The sequence below is a fragment of the Rattus norvegicus genome, chromosome 15 (assembly GCF_036323735.1).
Source record: "Rattus norvegicus strain BN/NHsdMcwi chromosome 15, GRCr8, whole genome shotgun sequence".
NCBI lineage: Eukaryota > Metazoa > Chordata > Mammalia > Rodentia > Muridae > Rattus > Rattus norvegicus.
In genome coordinates this window covers 28916202-28933717 of record NC_086033.1, presented here as the reverse complement: position 1 = coordinate 28933717, position 17516 = coordinate 28916202, and the positions used below count along the sequence as shown (strand labels likewise).

General features: G+C 41.0%; 1 gene segment (V, D, J or C); it reads right to left on the bottom strand.

Moving 5' to 3' along the window:
• Nucleotides 1-14010: 14010 nt before the first annotated feature.
• LOC134482202 (T cell receptor alpha variable 23/delta variable 6-like) lies at nucleotides 14011-14586 on the bottom strand. The segment is given in 2 exon segments: nucleotides 14011-14396; nucleotides 14535-14586. Coding segments are annotated over 2 exon segments (438 nt in total).
• Nucleotides 14587-17516: the final 2930 nt, after the last annotated feature.

Here is a 17516-nt window from a genome sequence, read left to right as displayed (position 1 = left end):
AGATAACAAGGTAACAAAATATAAAACTACACATACTAATAACAAATATGCAGGCTTCTAGGAAGGATGTTGAGGATGAAATCATGAATTTACAAAAGCCATGGATACATACACAATATTGGACCTCTTAGTATTCTTGATTGCCATGAGGCTCCAACACTATAAGAGGAGCAACATTCTGTTGGTGCTTGCTGGAGGAGGGAAAGCCATATCCTCAGTGATATAGGTACTGCAAGGAATTTATCTGTGCTCCAATGACTCCCTCACTCACATCCACCCTAGTGGAAGAAACCCTAATTAAGTGCAGTGGGCCACTTAATGTGAAGGACATAAATATAAGACATGAATGAAAACTGTTGAAAGAAGATGGAGTTTGTGGAGATAGAAAGAATAGTCAGGATAATGGAGGGAATGCAATCAAAGTACATATATAAATTAACACACACAGATACACACACACACACACACACACACACACACACACACACACACACACATATATATATATATATATATATATATATATATATATACACACACACATAGTAAGGATAAGTTTAAATTTTAAAATACCCAATAGCTTGACGTAGAAGATATCATTCATAGAGTCATTATTTCTTCCTCTTCAGGATGATGTGATCTCTCTGATTGGGTGGATTATATATCAGTTTCCACAGTTAGAAAGATCTGGTAGTCTCCTGAATTAAACCAAGTCCTAAGTGGGTCCTTCCAGGTGAAAGACCACTTTTCTGTCAGAAGTGTTGTTGTTGCTGCTGTTGGTGCTGCTGTGAGACCCCTGTTTGGATTGTTTTGGTTGCTGGAATGAAACACTGACAAAAAACGATTTGGTTAAGAAAGATTATTTCAGATGCTACTTCGACCTCACAGTCCACCATAGAGGAATGAAGTCAGGACTTAGAACAGGAACCTGGAGGCAGGACCTGAAGCAGAGATGAGGAAAGAATTCATTAGCACAGCTGAATTCTCAGTCTGTGAGTATCACAAAGCCCATACAGATGGACACCTCACTGCTGACCACAGCAGGTACTGTCAGGCATCAACAGGCTCTCTTGCTTGGCTGGTTCTACATGGAGAAAGGACAGCCCCCTTTTGTTTGCTTTAGTTCTTTCTCTTCAATGACACATGGCGCTTTCACCTTAGCTGATTTTCATGTTATCCCAGAAACCCAAGTGCTGTCTGACAGTTCACCCAGATGTGCTCTGGGAGCTCTGTAGTCTCCACATGAATTACCTGGAAATGGGGGGTGGAGGTTTGGCTAAAAGAACTTGCAGTTCTTTTAGATGATTTAGATTCCGTGCCTAGCACCCATCTGTTAACACATACCTTTCAATAACTCCATGTTAAAGGAATCTAATTTCTTATTCTGGCATCCATGAGCACTGAAGCACACTATTCACACACATACATGCAGGCAAAACATTTATATAAATGATATTTTAAAAACAAATCTTTAAAAACATAACTGAAAACTCATTACCCAGGATTTAATTTCCCTGTTACTCAGGTTAGATAATGGACATAAAAAAGGCAAATGTAGAAGACTTGAAAAGAAGGTTTGATGTTTTGTTTGCTCTGAAAATTCAGGCCCAAGGTACATATGATATCAATTAGTCCCTGATGGCTTTATTATTGACTCCTGAACCCTTACTTCCAATAGCATGCTTTTGACTTGATTTAAATATATGTGTAGCAGCATGTTGGCAAGTGACACAGTTTTTTTTTTTTTTTATTAACTTGAGTATTTCTTATATACATTTCGAGTGTTATTCCCTTTCCCGGTTTCCGGGCAAACATCCCCCTCCCCCCTCCCCTTCCTTATGGGTGTTCCCCTCCCAACCCTCCCCCCATTGCCGCCCTCCACTCAACAGGCTAGTTCACTGGGGGTTCAGTCTTAGCAGGACCCAGGGCTTCGCCTTCCACTGGTGCTCTTACTAGGATATTCATTGCTACCTATGGGGTCAGAGTCCAGGGTCAGTCCATGTATAGTCTTTAGGTAGTGGCTTAGTCCCTGGAAGCTCTGGTTGCTTGACATTGTTGTACTTTTGGGGTCTCGAGCGCCTTCAAGCTCTTCCAGTTCTTTCTCTGATTCCTTCAATAGAGGACCTATTCTCAGTTCAGTGGTTTGCTGCTGGCATTCGCCTCTGTATTTGCTGTATTCTGGCTGTGTCTCTCAGGAGAGATCTATATCCGGCTCCTGTCGGTCTGCACTTCTTTGCTTCATCCATCTTGTCTAATTGGGTGGCTGTATATGTATGGGCCACATGTGGGGCAGGCTCTGAATGGGTGTTCCTTCAGTCTCTGTTTTAATCTTTGCCTCTCCCTTCCCTGCCAAGGGTATTCTTTTTCCTCATTTAAAGAAGGAGTGAAGCATTCACATTTTGATCATCCGTCTTGAGTTTCGTTTGTTCTAGGGATCTAGGGTAATTCAAGCATTTGGGCTAATAGCCACTTATCAATGAGTGCATACCATGTATGTCTTTCTGTGATTGGGTTAGCTCACTCAGGATGATATTTTCCAGTTCCAACCATTTGCCTACGAATTTCATAAACTCGTTGTTTTTGATAGCTGAGTAATATTCCATTGTGTAGATGTACCACATTTTCTGTATCCATTCCTCTGTTGAAGGGCATCTGGGCTCTTTCCATTTTCTGGCTATTATAAATAAGGCTGCAATGAACATAGTGGAGCACGTGTCTCTTTTATATGTTGAGGCATCTTTGGGTATATGCCCAAGAGAGGTATAGCTGGATCCTCAGGCAGTTCAATGTCCAATTTTCTGAGGAACCTCCAGACTGATTTCCAGAATGGTTTTACCAGTCTGCAATCCCACCAACAATGGAGGAGTGTTCCTCTTTCTCCACATCCTCGCCAGCATCTGCTGTCACCTGAGTTTTTGATCTTAGCCATTCTCACTGGTGTGAGGTGAAATCTCAGGGTTGTTTTGATTTGCATTTCCCTTATGACTAAAGATGTTGAACATTTCTTTAGGTGTTTCTCAGCCATTCGGCATTCCTCAGCTGTGAATTCTTTGTTTAGCTCTGAACCCCATTTTTTAATAGGGTTATTTGTTTCCCTGCGGTCTAACTTCTTGAGTTCTTTGTATATTTTGGATATAAGGCCTCTATCTGTTGTAGGATTGGTAAAGATCTTTTCCCAATCTGTTGGTTGCCGTTTTGTCCTAACCACAGTGTCCTTTGCCTTACAGAAGCTTTGCAGTTTTATGAGATCCCATTTGTCGATTCTAGATCTTAGAGCATAAGCCATTGGTGTTTTGTTCAGGAAATTTTTTCCAGTGCCCATGTGTTCCAGATGCTTCCCTAGTTTTTCTTCTATTAGTTTGAGCGTGTCTGGTTTGATGTGGAGGTCCTTGATCAACTTGGACTTAAGCTATGTACAGGGTGATAAGCATGGATCGATCTGCATTCTTCTACATGTTGCCCTCCAGTTGAACCAGCACCATTTGCTGAAAATGCTATCTTTTTTCCATTGGATGGTTTTGGCTCCTTTGTCAAAAATCAAGTGACCATAGGTGTGTGGGTTCATTTCTGGGTCTTCAATTCTATTCCATTGGTCTATCTGTCTGTCTCTGTACCAATACCATGCAGTTTTTATCACTATTGCTCTGTAATACTGCTTGAGTTCAGGGATAGTGATTCCCCCTGAAGTCCTTTTATTGTTGAGGATAGCTTTAGCTATCCTGGGTTTTTTGTTATTCCAGATGAATTTGCAAATTGTTCTGTCTAACTCTTTGAAGAATTGGATTGGTATTTTGATGGGGATTGCATTGAATCTGTAGATTGCTTTTGGTAAAATGGCCATTTTTACTATATTAATCCTGCCAATCCATGAGCATGGGAGATCTTTCCATCTTCTGAGGTCTTCTTCAATTTCTTTCCTCAGTGTCTTGAAGTTCTTATTGTACAGATCTTTTACTTGCTTGGTTAAAGTCACACCGAGGTACTTTATATTATTTGGGTCTATTATGAAGGGTGTCGTTTCCCTAATTTCTTTCTCGGCTTGTTTCTCTTTTGTATAGAGGAAGGCAACTGATTTATTTGAGTTAATTTTATACCCAGCCACTTTGCTGAAGTTGTTTATCAGCTTTAGTAGTTCTCTGGTGGAACCTTTGGGATCACTTAAATATACTATCATGTCATCTGCAAATAGTGATATTTTGACCTCTTCTTTTCCGATCTGTATCCCCTTGATCTCCTTTTGTTGTCTGATTGCTCTGGCTAGAACTTCAAGAACTATATTGAATAAGTAGGGAGAGAGTGGGCAGCCTTGTCTAGTCCCTGATTTTAGTGGGATTGCTTCAAGTTTCTCTCCATTTAGTTTAATGTTAGCAACTGGTTTGCTGTATATGGCTTTTACTATGTTTAGGTATGGGCCTTGAATTCCTATTCTTTCCAGGACTTTTATCATGAAGGGGTGTTGAATTTTGTCAAATGCTTTCTCAGCATCTAATGAAATGATCATGTGCTTCTGTTCTTTCAGTTTGTTTATATAATGGATCACGTTGATGGTTTTCCGTATATTAAACCATCCCTGCATGCCTGGAATGAAGCCTACTTGATCATGGTGGATGATTGTTTTGATGTGCTCTTGAATTCTGTTTGCCAGAATTTTATTGAGTATTTTTGCGTCGATATTCATAAGGGAAATTGGTCTGAAGTTCTCTTTCTTTGTTGTGTCTTTGTGTGGTTTAGGTATAAGAGTAATTGTGGCTTCGTAGAAGGAATTCGGTAGGGCTCCATCTGTTTCAATTTTGTGGAATAGTTTGGATAATATTGGTATGAGGTCTTCTATGAAGGTTTGATAGAATTCTGCACTAAACCCATCCGGACCTGGGCTCTTTTTGGTTGGGAGACCTTTAATGACTGCTTCTATTTCCTTAGGAGTTATGGGGTTGTTTAACTGGTTTATCTGTTCCTGATTTAACTTCGATACCTGGTATCTGTCTAGGAAATTGTCCATTTCCTGAAGATTTTCAAATTTTGTTGAATATAGGTTTTTATAGTAAGATCTGATGATTTTTTGAATTTCCTCAGAATCTGTAGTTATGTCTCCCTTTTCATTTCTGATTTTGTTAATTTGGACGCACTCTCTGTGTCCTCTCGTTAGTCTGGCTAAGGGTTTATCTATCTTGTTGATTTTCTCAAAGAACCAACTTTTGGTTCTGTTGATTCTTTCTATGGTCCTTTTTGTTTCTACTTGGTTGATTTCAGCTCTGAGTTTGATTATTTCCTGCCTTCTACTCCTCCTGGGTGTATTTGCTTCTTTTTGTTCTAGAGCTTTTAGGTGTGCTGTCAAGCTGCTGACATATGCTCTTTCCTGTTTCTTTCTGCAGGCACTCAGCGCTATGAGTTTTCCTCTTAGCACAGCTTTCATTGTGTCCCATAAGTTTGAGTATGTTGTACCTTCATTTTCATTAAATTCTAAAAAGTTTTTAATTTCTTTCTTTATTTCTTCCTTGACCAGGTTATCATTGAGTAGAGCATTGTTCAATTTCCACGTATATGTGGGCATTCTTCCCTTATTGTTATTGAAGACCAGTTTTAGGCCGTGGTGGTCCGATAGCACGCATGGGATTATTTCTATCTTTCTGTACCTGTTGATGCCCGTTTTTTGACCAATTATATGGTCAATTTTGGAGAAAGTACCATGAGGAGCTGAGAAGAAGGTATATCCTTTTGCTTTAGGATAGAATGTTCTATAAATATCCGTTAAGTCCATTTGGCTCATGACTTCTCTTAGTCTGTCGACATCACTGTTTAATTTCTGTTTCCATGATCTGTCCCTTGATGAGAGTGGGGTGTTGAAATCCCCCACTATTATTGTATGAGGTGCAATGTGTGTTTTGAGCTTTAGTAAGGTTTCTTTTACGTATGTAGGTGCCCTTGTATTTGGGGCATAGATATTTAGGATTGAGAGTTCATCTTGGTGGATTTTTCTTTGATGAATATGAAGTGTCCTTCCTTATCTTTTTTGATGACTTTTAGTTGGAAATTGATTTTATTTGATATTAGAATGGCTACTCCAGCTTGCTTCGTCAGACCATTTGCTTGGAAAGTTGTTTTCTAGCCTTTCACTCTGAGGTAGTGTCTGTCTTTGTCTCTGAGGTGTGTTTCCTGTAGGCAGCAGAATGCAGGGTCCTCGTTGCGTATCCAGTTTGTTAATCTATGTCTTTTTATTGGGGAGTTGAGGCCATTGATATTGAGAGATATTAAGGAATAGTGATTATTGTTTCCCTTTATATTTATATTTGGATGTGAGGTTATGTTTGTGAGCTTTCATTCTCTTTGTTTTGTTGCCAAGACGATTAGTTTCTTGCTTCTTCTAGGGTATAGCTTGCCTCCTTATGTTGGGCTTTACCATTTATTATCCTTTGTAGTGCTGGATTTGTGGAAAGATATTGTGTAAATTTGGTTTTGTCATGGAATAACTTGGTTTCTCCATCAATGTTAATTGAGAGTTTTGCTGGATACAGTAACCTGGGCTGGCATTTGTGTTCTCTTAGGGTCTGTATGACATCAGTCCAGGATCTTCTGGCCTTCATAGTTTCTGGCGAGAAATCTGGTATGATTCTGATAGGTCTCCCTTTATATGTTACTTGACCTTTTTCCCTTACTGCTTTTAATATTCTTTCTTTATTTTGTGCGTTTGGTGTTTTGACTATTATGTGACAGGAGGTGTTTCTTTTCTGGTCCAATCTATTTGGAGTTCTGTAGGCTTCTTGTATGCCTATGGGTATCTCTTTTTTTAGGTTAGGGAAGTTTTCTTCTATGATTTTGTTGAAGATATTTACTGGTCCTTTGAGCTGGGAGTCTTCACTCTCTTCTATACCTATTATCCTTAGGTTTGATCTTCTCTCATTGAGTCCTGGATTTCCTGTATGTTTTGGACCAGTAGCTTTTTCCGCTTTACATTATCTTTGACAGTTGAGTCAATGATTTCTATGGAATCTTCTGCTCCTGAGATTCTCTCTTCCATCTCTTGTATTCTGTTGGTGAAGCTTGTATCTACAGCTCTTTGTCTCTTCTTTTGGTTTTCTATATCCAGGGTTGTTTCCATGTGTTCTTTCTTGATTGCTTCTATTTCCATTTTTAATTCCTTCAACTGTTTGATTGTGTTTTCCTGGAATTCTTTCAGGGATTTTTGTGTCTCCTCTCTATGGGCTTCTGCTTGTTTATTTATGTTTTCCTGGAATTCTTTCAGGGATTTTTGCGATTCTTTCAGGCATTTTTGCGATTCCTCTCTGTAGGCTTCTACTTGTTCTCTAAGGGAGTTCTTCATGTCTTTCTTGAAGTCCTCCAGCATCATGATCAAATATGATTTTGGAACTAGATCTTGCTTTTCTGGTGTGTTTGGATATTCCGTGTTTGCTTTGGTGGGAGAATTGGGCTCCGATGATGCCATGTAGTCTTGGTTTCTGTTGCTTGTGTTCCTGCGCTTGCCTCTCGCCATCAGATTATCTCTAGTGTTACTTTGTTCTGCTATTTCTGACAGTGGCTAGACTGTCCTATATGCCTGTGTGTCAGGAGTGCTGTAGACCTGTTTTCCTCTCTTTCAGTCAGTTATGGGGACAGAGTGTTCTGCTTTCGGGCGTGTAGTTTTTCCTCTCTACAGGTCTTCAGCTGTTCCTGTGGGCCTGTGTCTTGAGTTCACCAGGCAGCTTTCTTGCAGCAGAAAATTTGGTCTTACCTGTGGTCCTGAGGCTCAAGTTCGCTCGTGGGGTGCTGCCCACGGGCTCTCTGCAGCGGCAGCAACCAGGAAGATCTGTGTCGCCCCTTCCGGGAGCTTCAGTGCACCAGGGTTCCAGATGGTCTTTGGCTTTTTCCTCTGGCGTCCGAGATGTGTGTGCAGGGAGCAGTCTCTTCTGGTTTCCCAGGCTTGTCTGCCTCTCTGAAGGTTTAGCTCTCCCTCCCACGGGATTTGGGTGCAGAGAACTGTTTATCCGGTCTGTTTCTTTCAGGTTCCGGCGGTGTCTCAGGCAGGGGTCCTGCCGCTCCTGCGCCCTCCCCCAAGGGAGCCCAGAGGCCTTATACAGTTTCCTCTTGGGCCAGGGATGTGGGCAGGGGTGAGCAGTTTTGGTGGTCTCTTCCGCTCTGCAGCCTCAGGAGTGCCCACCTGACCAGGCGGTTTGGTCTCTCTCTCACCGGGTCTGGGAGCAGAGAGCTGCTCCGGATCGGGCCGGGATCCGCGGGTGTGAGACTTCCGGTAAACACAGAACATGCCCGGTCCTAGAGAAATTCTGCTTCCTTGTGTCCCAAGCTCACCAGGCAGCTTTCTTGCAGCAGAAAATTTGGTCTTACCTGTGGTCCCGAGGCTCAGGTTCGCTCGTGGGGTGCTGCCCAGGGGCTCTCTGCAGCGGCAGCAACCAGGAAGACCTGTGCCGCCCCTTCCGGGAGCTTCAGTGCACCAGGGTTCCAGATGGTCTTTGGCTTTTTCCTCTGTCGTCCGAGATGTGTGTGCAGGGAGCAGTCTCTTCTGGTTTCCCAGGCTTGTCTGCCTCTCTGAAGGTTTAGCTCTCCCTCCCACGGGATTTGGGTGCAGAGAACTGTTTATCCGGACTGTTTCTTTCAGGTTCCGGCGGTGTCTCCAAGTGACACAGTTTTTTCTGAAGTTCCATCCCTACCCCACCCTCCACTCCAGCCACATACACATATGAGATTTGGGATAAGAAAGATTTGTTTTTCTAGGCACCAATTGCATTCTGGGTCTCACTGTATTTTCACAAATCTCAGTACATGAGATGTCTTTATGCAGCTGTCCTTCCCAGTTGCTGGTCAAGCTGACCTTCAGCACTTCAGACTCAGTCCCAGATGCAAAGACAAAGTGCTGTGGTGATAACCCAGTCACCACCAACGATTTCATGGGGAAAATTCCTTATAATCTGTCTCTGACTACTTCACTCATGCTGGAGCTCCTTCTCTGAGTGGAACCTTTACCAGGAAATAAGTTTTGCTATTCCAGATACCACATGTGAGGTATGTGCTGTTCTCAACTTAAAGAGAACCTGATACTTAACAAATTACTGTGGTGCAAGATTCCCAACTGTGGAAAATACAACACCTGTTCTCTGTGATCTATTTTTAACTCTGTGTCAAGACAAAATATTATAGAAAGCCGCTCACCATAATTCTTTCTAAATTGCATGCCCTGAGGTTTTACTTAGAAACACAGTTTTGACGCAGACCGCAGAAGGAGCATCCACAGTTGAGATCTTCTTGTTCAGGATGTGCAGGTGGGCTTCTCAGCTGGGCTCCCTCCCTCAGAGGGGCTCTGTTTAAGGAGCCCCAGTTTTTGTTCAGCTTGTGCTGTCACTTCTACCACTGTGTCAATTCCCAGAGAGCACAGAAATACTTCCCCGAATCCTCTGGCTGAGAGGCTGAAATGACAAGGCTGATGGACTTGAGTGATTTCTGGAAGACTACAGAATAGCGGCCACTCCTCTGGTTCTGAGAATCAAAAGAAGTTTGGCGAATAAGGAAAATTATATCTCCACTAAGAAGCTGCTTGTACCAGAAAAGATGATATATGTTCTGACTTGTCTCATATGAACAGTCCAGGGTGACTTCTTCCCGCTCCTGCCAGCTTGCTGTTGACTGAACCTGAGTCACTTCCTGGGCCACATTAAATCCTGAAAAGCAATCAGAAGAACAAATTAAAAGTTTATCCTGTGACAGTGTGAACAAAACACTGTTGGAATTGGGCACCTTAGGACCCAAAGAGAAAGCTGACTGAATACACATTGTGCTGGCTTCCCTCCAATCCTTCTTGCCCCTCGTGTCTATAGGAACTGTCATATGCCTGGGGCAATGATCCTGTTGGATACCCTTAGTTATACATGATGCATCATACCAGACAAAGCCAAGGCCATCAGCACACAGAGCAGGCTGTAAGGAGGCATATGGCACATGTCCCCCTGCAGGAGTGTGTCCGTTCTCTCTCAGCTCAGAGATCAGTGTCTGAGTGCCTGACAGTGTACATGTTCACTGCTTACATTCTTACATAGCACCCCAAACAGGAAATGGGTTTTTGTAAGATCATAGGCAACAAGTTCTACGTAGAGAGAGAAAAGGTGTAGTTCACCGCAGACTTTTACTTACATCCTTTTCTTTCTTGTTAGATAAATGAGGCAGCACTTTAAAGGGAGCATAGGGAAATCCATTCTGAGGACGAACCTCATTACACACATGTGTATTATTCAGTGGGATAATTCATCATGAACCATATGTGACAAGAAATGCACTTACAGACCATTATCATATGTTTACTTACTACATCAATTTGCTAATAAAGGTTAACAAGGAAAAAGTCCTCACAGGTATTTGCATCTCCCCATGAAACACTGATCTGAAGTAACCTTCCTCCTTTAATGAGTGCTAGGGTTTATTTAAATTCTGTAATCAACAAAGCTAGTTCTAAATCCTGTAGTAAAGGGCAGTCCATTCGGGTTCCAGAAGACCTCTGTCTGCTTAAGTTCTGTGAAATTGTGACAGTAAAAGAATGATAGTCTTTGGAGGTCTAGGAGATAATCGTTGAGTCAGTTCTTTCTGTAAACCATGAGGACCTCTGTGTGGATCACCAGCAGCCACATACGAATCCAGATGTTGTAGGGTACACCTGCAGCTCCAGACCTAGAAAGCGAAAACAGAAATATTCTCAGGTTTCACAAGTCAGTCAGTGTAGTTGAGTTGGTGACATTCAAGTTCGGTGAGAGTGTCTACCCCAACCCCAAATAAAAAGGTGGACGGCCATAGAGAAAGATAGCAAATGTTGACCATGAACACAGGTTAACACACACAAATACACAGACACAGACACAGACACACACACACACACACACACACACACACAGAGACAGAGACAGAGAGACAGAGACAGAATGAAAAAGAGAGAGAGAGAGAGAGACAGAAAGAGATAGAAAGAAAGAGGCAGACAGACACAGGGACATAGAGACGCAGAGACAGACAGAGACAAAGAGAAATAACCGGAGAAACACAGAGATAAAGAATGATAATGAAAAAAAACATATTTACAAACACAGATTTACTTTTAAAAGTCTAAAATTAAGGTTCATTCAGAAAATAGTTCTTACACTCTTAGATAGAGAACTCTACATATTATATGTCCTAAAAGTTTCCATATCATTGCCCTGAAATGTTACTTGTTAAATTCTACTTCATTTTAATTTACAAAATGGTCATTGATAAACTTGCCATGTCTCTCTCTGCCTCAAGACTATTACATGTGCACAGTACAAATAACCTGCAATCACTCAGGTGATTAATTAATTAATTAAAGGTGATGTTAATGCCATGTATATTGGTGGTTGGGCTTTTGTGTGCTATGCTATTGCCATTTAGAATGCAATTCATAATCTTTCACTTGCTCTCATTATTCCAATGGATGAAATAACTCAAAAGAGACTCGAAAGAGAAAATACAAACAAGGTCTCTGAAAGAGTTCCAGGTCTCTCTGAGATCAAATGACCAATAAGCAAGTACGTCAGAGACTACTGTCTGAACTCTGAGGTATCTTCCTCTGTCCATTTCACTGGTGAGAGCTGAGATCATATGCCCTGGACTGCAGTCTCTGTACTAAGCAGGAGACCATGGGAGCCACAGCAGCCTGGGGAGCTCAGGATGGCAGGTGGTTCTGCCCCTGCCCTAGTTCTCCACAGAGCAGGTGGATGTTCTTCTGTATGACCACAGCCTCTGAGATGTGGCTTTGGAGTGCATTGGGTTTGAGTCCTGGGCTGGACAATCTGTCTCATTCTAAATGCTCCTTGGTCTCTCCTTGTGATTTAATTGACTGACAATACTTCAGTGAAGATAAAGCTTAAGGGAAATTGCTCAACAATGAAAAGCACTTGCTGCTCATGATAAAGGCAGAAGCTCAGCTCCCAGGGCCCGTTTGACAAGCTAGTGTCCTGTGAAACCTGCAACTCCAGCTTTGAGGGAGTAGACACAATCTTCTGGCCTTCACATGCACACATGTGTGCCTACACACAAGTCTGTGTATGCTCATACATACGTATACAAACAAAAATAAAATCTTTTAATAACAATAAAGCTTAATATTTAAGGAATCATTAAAAACAAATCAATAATTCAGGAAAATAAGGATAATGTTGTACTTAATTCAGAAGTGAGATGGTTGGTCAATAAAGGAGAGGAGAGAAAATAAATACTGAGGGCTGCCCCAGCTGGAATGGGTTGAGCGAAACAGCATTGGATGAGAGCCAAAAGACTGATGGTTCCTGGCCTTGCATGAAACTTAACTCTTTCTTACTGTTCTGTGCTAAAAACTTAAATTTTTATTACGGTTCTGTGTTTCATTAGACACTGGGGAAACTTACGTCTCTATCTCTCTCATTATTTACTTTATAATTCTCTATTCTTGCCTAAGTACTGGAATTCTTAACTCATTATAATTTACTTTATAATTCTCAGTCCTTAAATAAATGCTGGGAAACTTAACTCTTACTTTATAAATTTAGTATATAGTTCTCTGGCAATTAGCATATGCTTTATAGCAGTGCAGGATTAAGTAAAGAAGTTCTTTGTTCTTTTCTCTCCTGCCTGGAAGTCCAGCCTCTTACTAGAGGGAAGCTTAGAGCAATTAAATTTAGTGAATCAGGAAAAGAAAGTCATGTGCACAGAAAGAAGTACTTTTACATAAGCAAACATGCATAGACATACATACACATTCATACACACATTCATTCACAAACACACACTCTGGGCCTGATCACCTGTCTCGTCAACCGTGCATGTATTTATGCATACATACATGCACATGCCTATACTTGCATATGCATATGGATGGAGCAAAAGCCCCCATGAGCAAGTTCCATAGAGTAAATGCCAATACAGAAAAACCTCATACATTCTGGAAGAAAAATAAGCTTTACCCTTTATTGCTTAGAGAAAGAAAAACTTCTTTTGTTGAGTATGAAAAGCACATGGTTAGAAGAAGCCTGTCTTCTTTCTCTGCTCTCTTCTCTCTGCTCTCTCTGATCACTATGATTCAAACATCTTCAATGGTATTTATCTGTCAGGAGCCATCTAAGGAAGACTAACACATACAAGTGACCTTCTGGAGACAACATATCATATTACATGGCTGCGATGGATAATTCTAAATTGCAAGGCTTTCAGAAATCTCATCTCAGGATTGAGTCTTATTGCTGATAAGCTTTTTAGTCATTATTAGATCAATATAACAATTCCTGAGCATTAGCCCACCTTATTGGGCAGATTTTCTGCAGATCAACTAGGACGTGCTTTTTTTTGTAGCAATGCTATGTAGACAAATTGATGATTCCATAATTCCTAATAATTATTCCATAAAATTCCTAAATTTATACAAGCAATGTTAAGCCCTCCGTAATATGAAAGCTGGAATTGGGGCTCTGTAAGCTTTCATTATGTGTGTAAATTGAATTCTTCTTTCCCGTCTGATGTCATTTGTCTGTTGTAGATACACCTTCATCCTTGTGAGGACCTCCTGTTTACATACTTGAGTTTCTTGAAGGTAGATGTGGATATGAGAGGCAAAGCTAGAGGAAGTAGAAGAGGTGAGAGGTCATGTAAATCACCACTTCTCTGGTCATGAGACAAAATTAAGGTAAAACAAACATCTGTGTGATTTCTATCCCAGAAGTCAAAGTCAAGGTCTCCTGACCCTGAGTTGTAACCTCCACACATTAACATCATTGACAATAGAGTAGGTAGACGGGGCCTTTATAACTTACAGTTAATACAAACCAACCACAAAGAACTAGTTGTACAAGTACTCAGAAGAGCAATTCATCTAAACTGGTTAAAGCCATGGAAAACTCCAGCTGTTTCTGAGGAACAAGGGGAATAGAGAAAAGGAAGTTGTGACTTTAGCTTGGGCAGTCTCCGGACTGAATGAGTCTAATCCTAACACCCACTGTTCCTACAAATGACAACTCCTGTGCATCTGTGCCAGGCTCAGCCCGCAGCAGGGCTTTGCTGGAGCCTCAGCTGCAGGTTTGGGTCTGGGCTGCAGGTGTGTGGAGAGCACTGTGCATCTGCTGCACAGAAGTAGGTGGCTGAGTCTCCAGGCTGAGAGTCTTCGATGTGCAAGGAGAGCTGTTTCTCACTTTTCCTGAAGAAGACTGTGAATCGTCCGTCTTCCTTTTTATTGGACACTGAACTTATGGCTATCAGGAGTACAGGGCCTTCTCCAGGGAACTGCTGATACCATGGGAAGTAGTCAAAAGTTCTGTCCTCATAACTGCAGTTCAGAACTGTGGGTCCTCCTTCCCAGACTGTCAGAGATTGGAGACTTTGTTTTACCTGCTGCTGGTCATGTCTCTCCTGCTGGCTACTCACCCCTGTGTAGAGAAATAAAAACTGCTGTTAGCTTCTCAGGAATGTAATTCCTGCTTATGATATCATGACTTCCTGGTGCCCCAATTCTCTTGTGCCTCCACATTAATCCCATATCCTTGGGTTTCTCCTCTATGACTCACCAGCCAGGTGAAGGCCTAGGAGTAAAAACGATGCTGTCAGGATCTTGTCCATTCCTCCTAGACTGAAGCTTGTGGGGAACACAGGTGGCCTTTTATCTCCCCACAGAGCACTGTCTCCAACTTTACAGGAACCTCAGTTCTTTCAGCAGGCTCCACCCTTCACAAACACTTTTTCTTCTAAAGCTCTTTCTGACCTATGAAGCACTTCCCATTCTGCTCAAATTAAGTACTGCTGTAAGCAGGGTCCTGAGACTCAGAAACCCTGACATTGTAATTCTGCTATCATATGTTGTTGATAAAATTTTGTGTTGATAAAGCCACCAAGTATAGCAGTGTGGATTTTCTGAAATGAAGAAGAAAAGAAAAGAAAAGAAAGAGAGAGAGAGAGAAAGAAAGAAAGAAAGAAAGAAAGAAAGAAAGAAAGAAAGAAAGAAGAGACAAATGATCCAGCTAATGTAATACCATTTATATACATTTATCTAGGGAACTGAGGTCATCATATAAGAGAGATACCTGTGTCTGTATGTTGTTATAGCACCATTCACCATTGCCAAGATATATATGCAACCTAATCAGACAATGAATGAATAAAACACTATATATGAAACAAGATAGTAATATGCAGCCACAAGGAAATATGAACTTATTGCCATCTGTAGAAAAATTAATGTTATTGAAGGACATGATGTCAAGCAAAATAAAACAGATGTGTAGAGATACACATACATATGTATTCTCCGGTGTAAAAACAAAAAGAAAATGAAAGAAGAGGAAAAGGAAAGATGATCTGAAAATAGAAATTAGATAAATAAGTAGAAGAGGGGATTTGGAGGGGGAAAGGATAGGACAGCAAAAGGGGAAGGCAAGGAGATGGGAATCACTACAAATACATATATTGAAATGTTACTGCAAACCTACTAACTTGTACAATTAATGTGTGCTAATAGTTATAATATTTGTGATTAAGAATGGATAAATTTTTCTCCATTCCAAAAGCTTATACATGCACATACATAAAAAGACTTAAAATGGAATTAGTATATATGGGTCACGAATAGGCCTACCAGATACCACAGGCTAATGAACAAAAAGGCAGTGCAAGAAATGGGTTACCTCTTTGGGTGTTTGAGTAAATGATCTATCTATTACTAAGGCAAATTACTAAGAAGCCACTGAGATAGGGAAGAAAATTCATTCAGTTTACATTCTAATCATCGATGGCTCAGAAGAAAGCCAAATCAGGGATTGAAGCTGGAAAACTGGGAGGAAGCAGATGGATGCCACTCACTGCCTTGCTCCCCCGGGCTTCCTCATCTTACTTGTTTAAATAACCCAGGACCTGCTGCCCAGGGGTGACAATGCCCACAGTTGCCTGGACCCTCCCACATCAATCATTAATGAAGAATATATCCAAAGTCATGTCTTCAAAACAGTAAGACAAATAAAACCGTTTGACTTACGCTCTCTTTCCTTGGGAATCTCTAGTTCGTGTCAAGTTACTAAAAATTAACCATCACAACTTACCACTTGTCAACCTGACACATAAAAACAGCATTATTTTACCATAATCTTTATTTACTTGTTGAGTCCCCAAGACCTCATTTTTGAAACACAACGTACAAAAAGTTATAAATTTTAAGTAATCAGTCTTTTAAAAAACTCAAAGACTTTAACATTTAAAGCTACAAACATCTTAATCCAAGTGATGAGAACCAGGACACATTTAAATCAAAGAAAGCAAATTCCTGGTGCCTCGCCTTAGTTTCTACCCATGTTCCCTTCAGTACTGCAGCTTTCACTCTGCAAAACCTGTGTCATATGGGAGACTCCTACACATTACCAGGTTGGGTTTACAGATTGAAATGAAGTCCTGAGCTCCCCAGGCCTCGGTTTCTATATGTGGGACCTTAGGAAATAATTCCCAGAAGAGTGGTTCCAGTTTATCTAATTCATTATAGCTGGTTCTTCAGCCACAGCCAATAAGGGTCAGTTGATCCAATAAAATACAGGTTTCATACCCAGATGATTCATTCAAAACAACTCTTCAATTGTCCTGATCACAGTATTTTTCATCCATCTCAAGCATTACAAACCAAGCCCCATTATCTGTACCTCATTCAACATACTTATGTTCCAACTGCCCAGAAGAGCTCATTAAATCTGATCTCTCTATGGTATTTTCTAGCCCCAAATTCCAAAACATTTTCACAGTCTTCCCAAAAGGCAACATGGTCAGGGTCATCATCATATCTAGATACTAATTTCTATATTAATCACGTTCTGCTGCTGTGATGGAAGTCTGACCAAAACCAACAAAGAGTTTGTTACATTTTACTAGTCCCAGATTACAATACATCACTGAGGGAAGTCGAGAATTGAAGCAGAAGTCAAGAATGGAAAAACATTAATTAATGGCTTGACATCCATGGCTTAGCTTTATTTCTAATATAAACCATGACTACCTGCTGGAGAGTGACACTGCACGAGTGGACTGGGCCCTACCACATCATGCCCATATGCTAATCTGAGGGGAATAATTTCTCAGGAGATGTTATCTTTCCCTGAATATCTATAGATTGCATCAATTTGAAAACATAACCAGAACGCTCCTGATGGCCAATAGTTCCATAGATCACTCCTGCCAAGCATTAAAAGTACTCTTGGTTATCAGCTGTAACTTGTTGGTAAGAATCTATTGCTTAAGATATTACACCCTTGAGTCATACAACATGGATAAATCCACCTGGTACTGATCTGGAAACTTCATCCCTACTGGAGAGCTTTCATATTGCTGGAAAGCACTAAGCAGGCTACCAGGGGAGAAAAGGGATTGTCAGTCTCACCTAGCTGTGAACACTGTGAGCTATAATAAAAACCGCCCTGACAGACACACCCATTGGGGCAATAGCTGTGCAAATATCATGGTACTAACCAACCACTCTCTGATAATACTCCATAAGAGATACCCCACACCTGGCACCA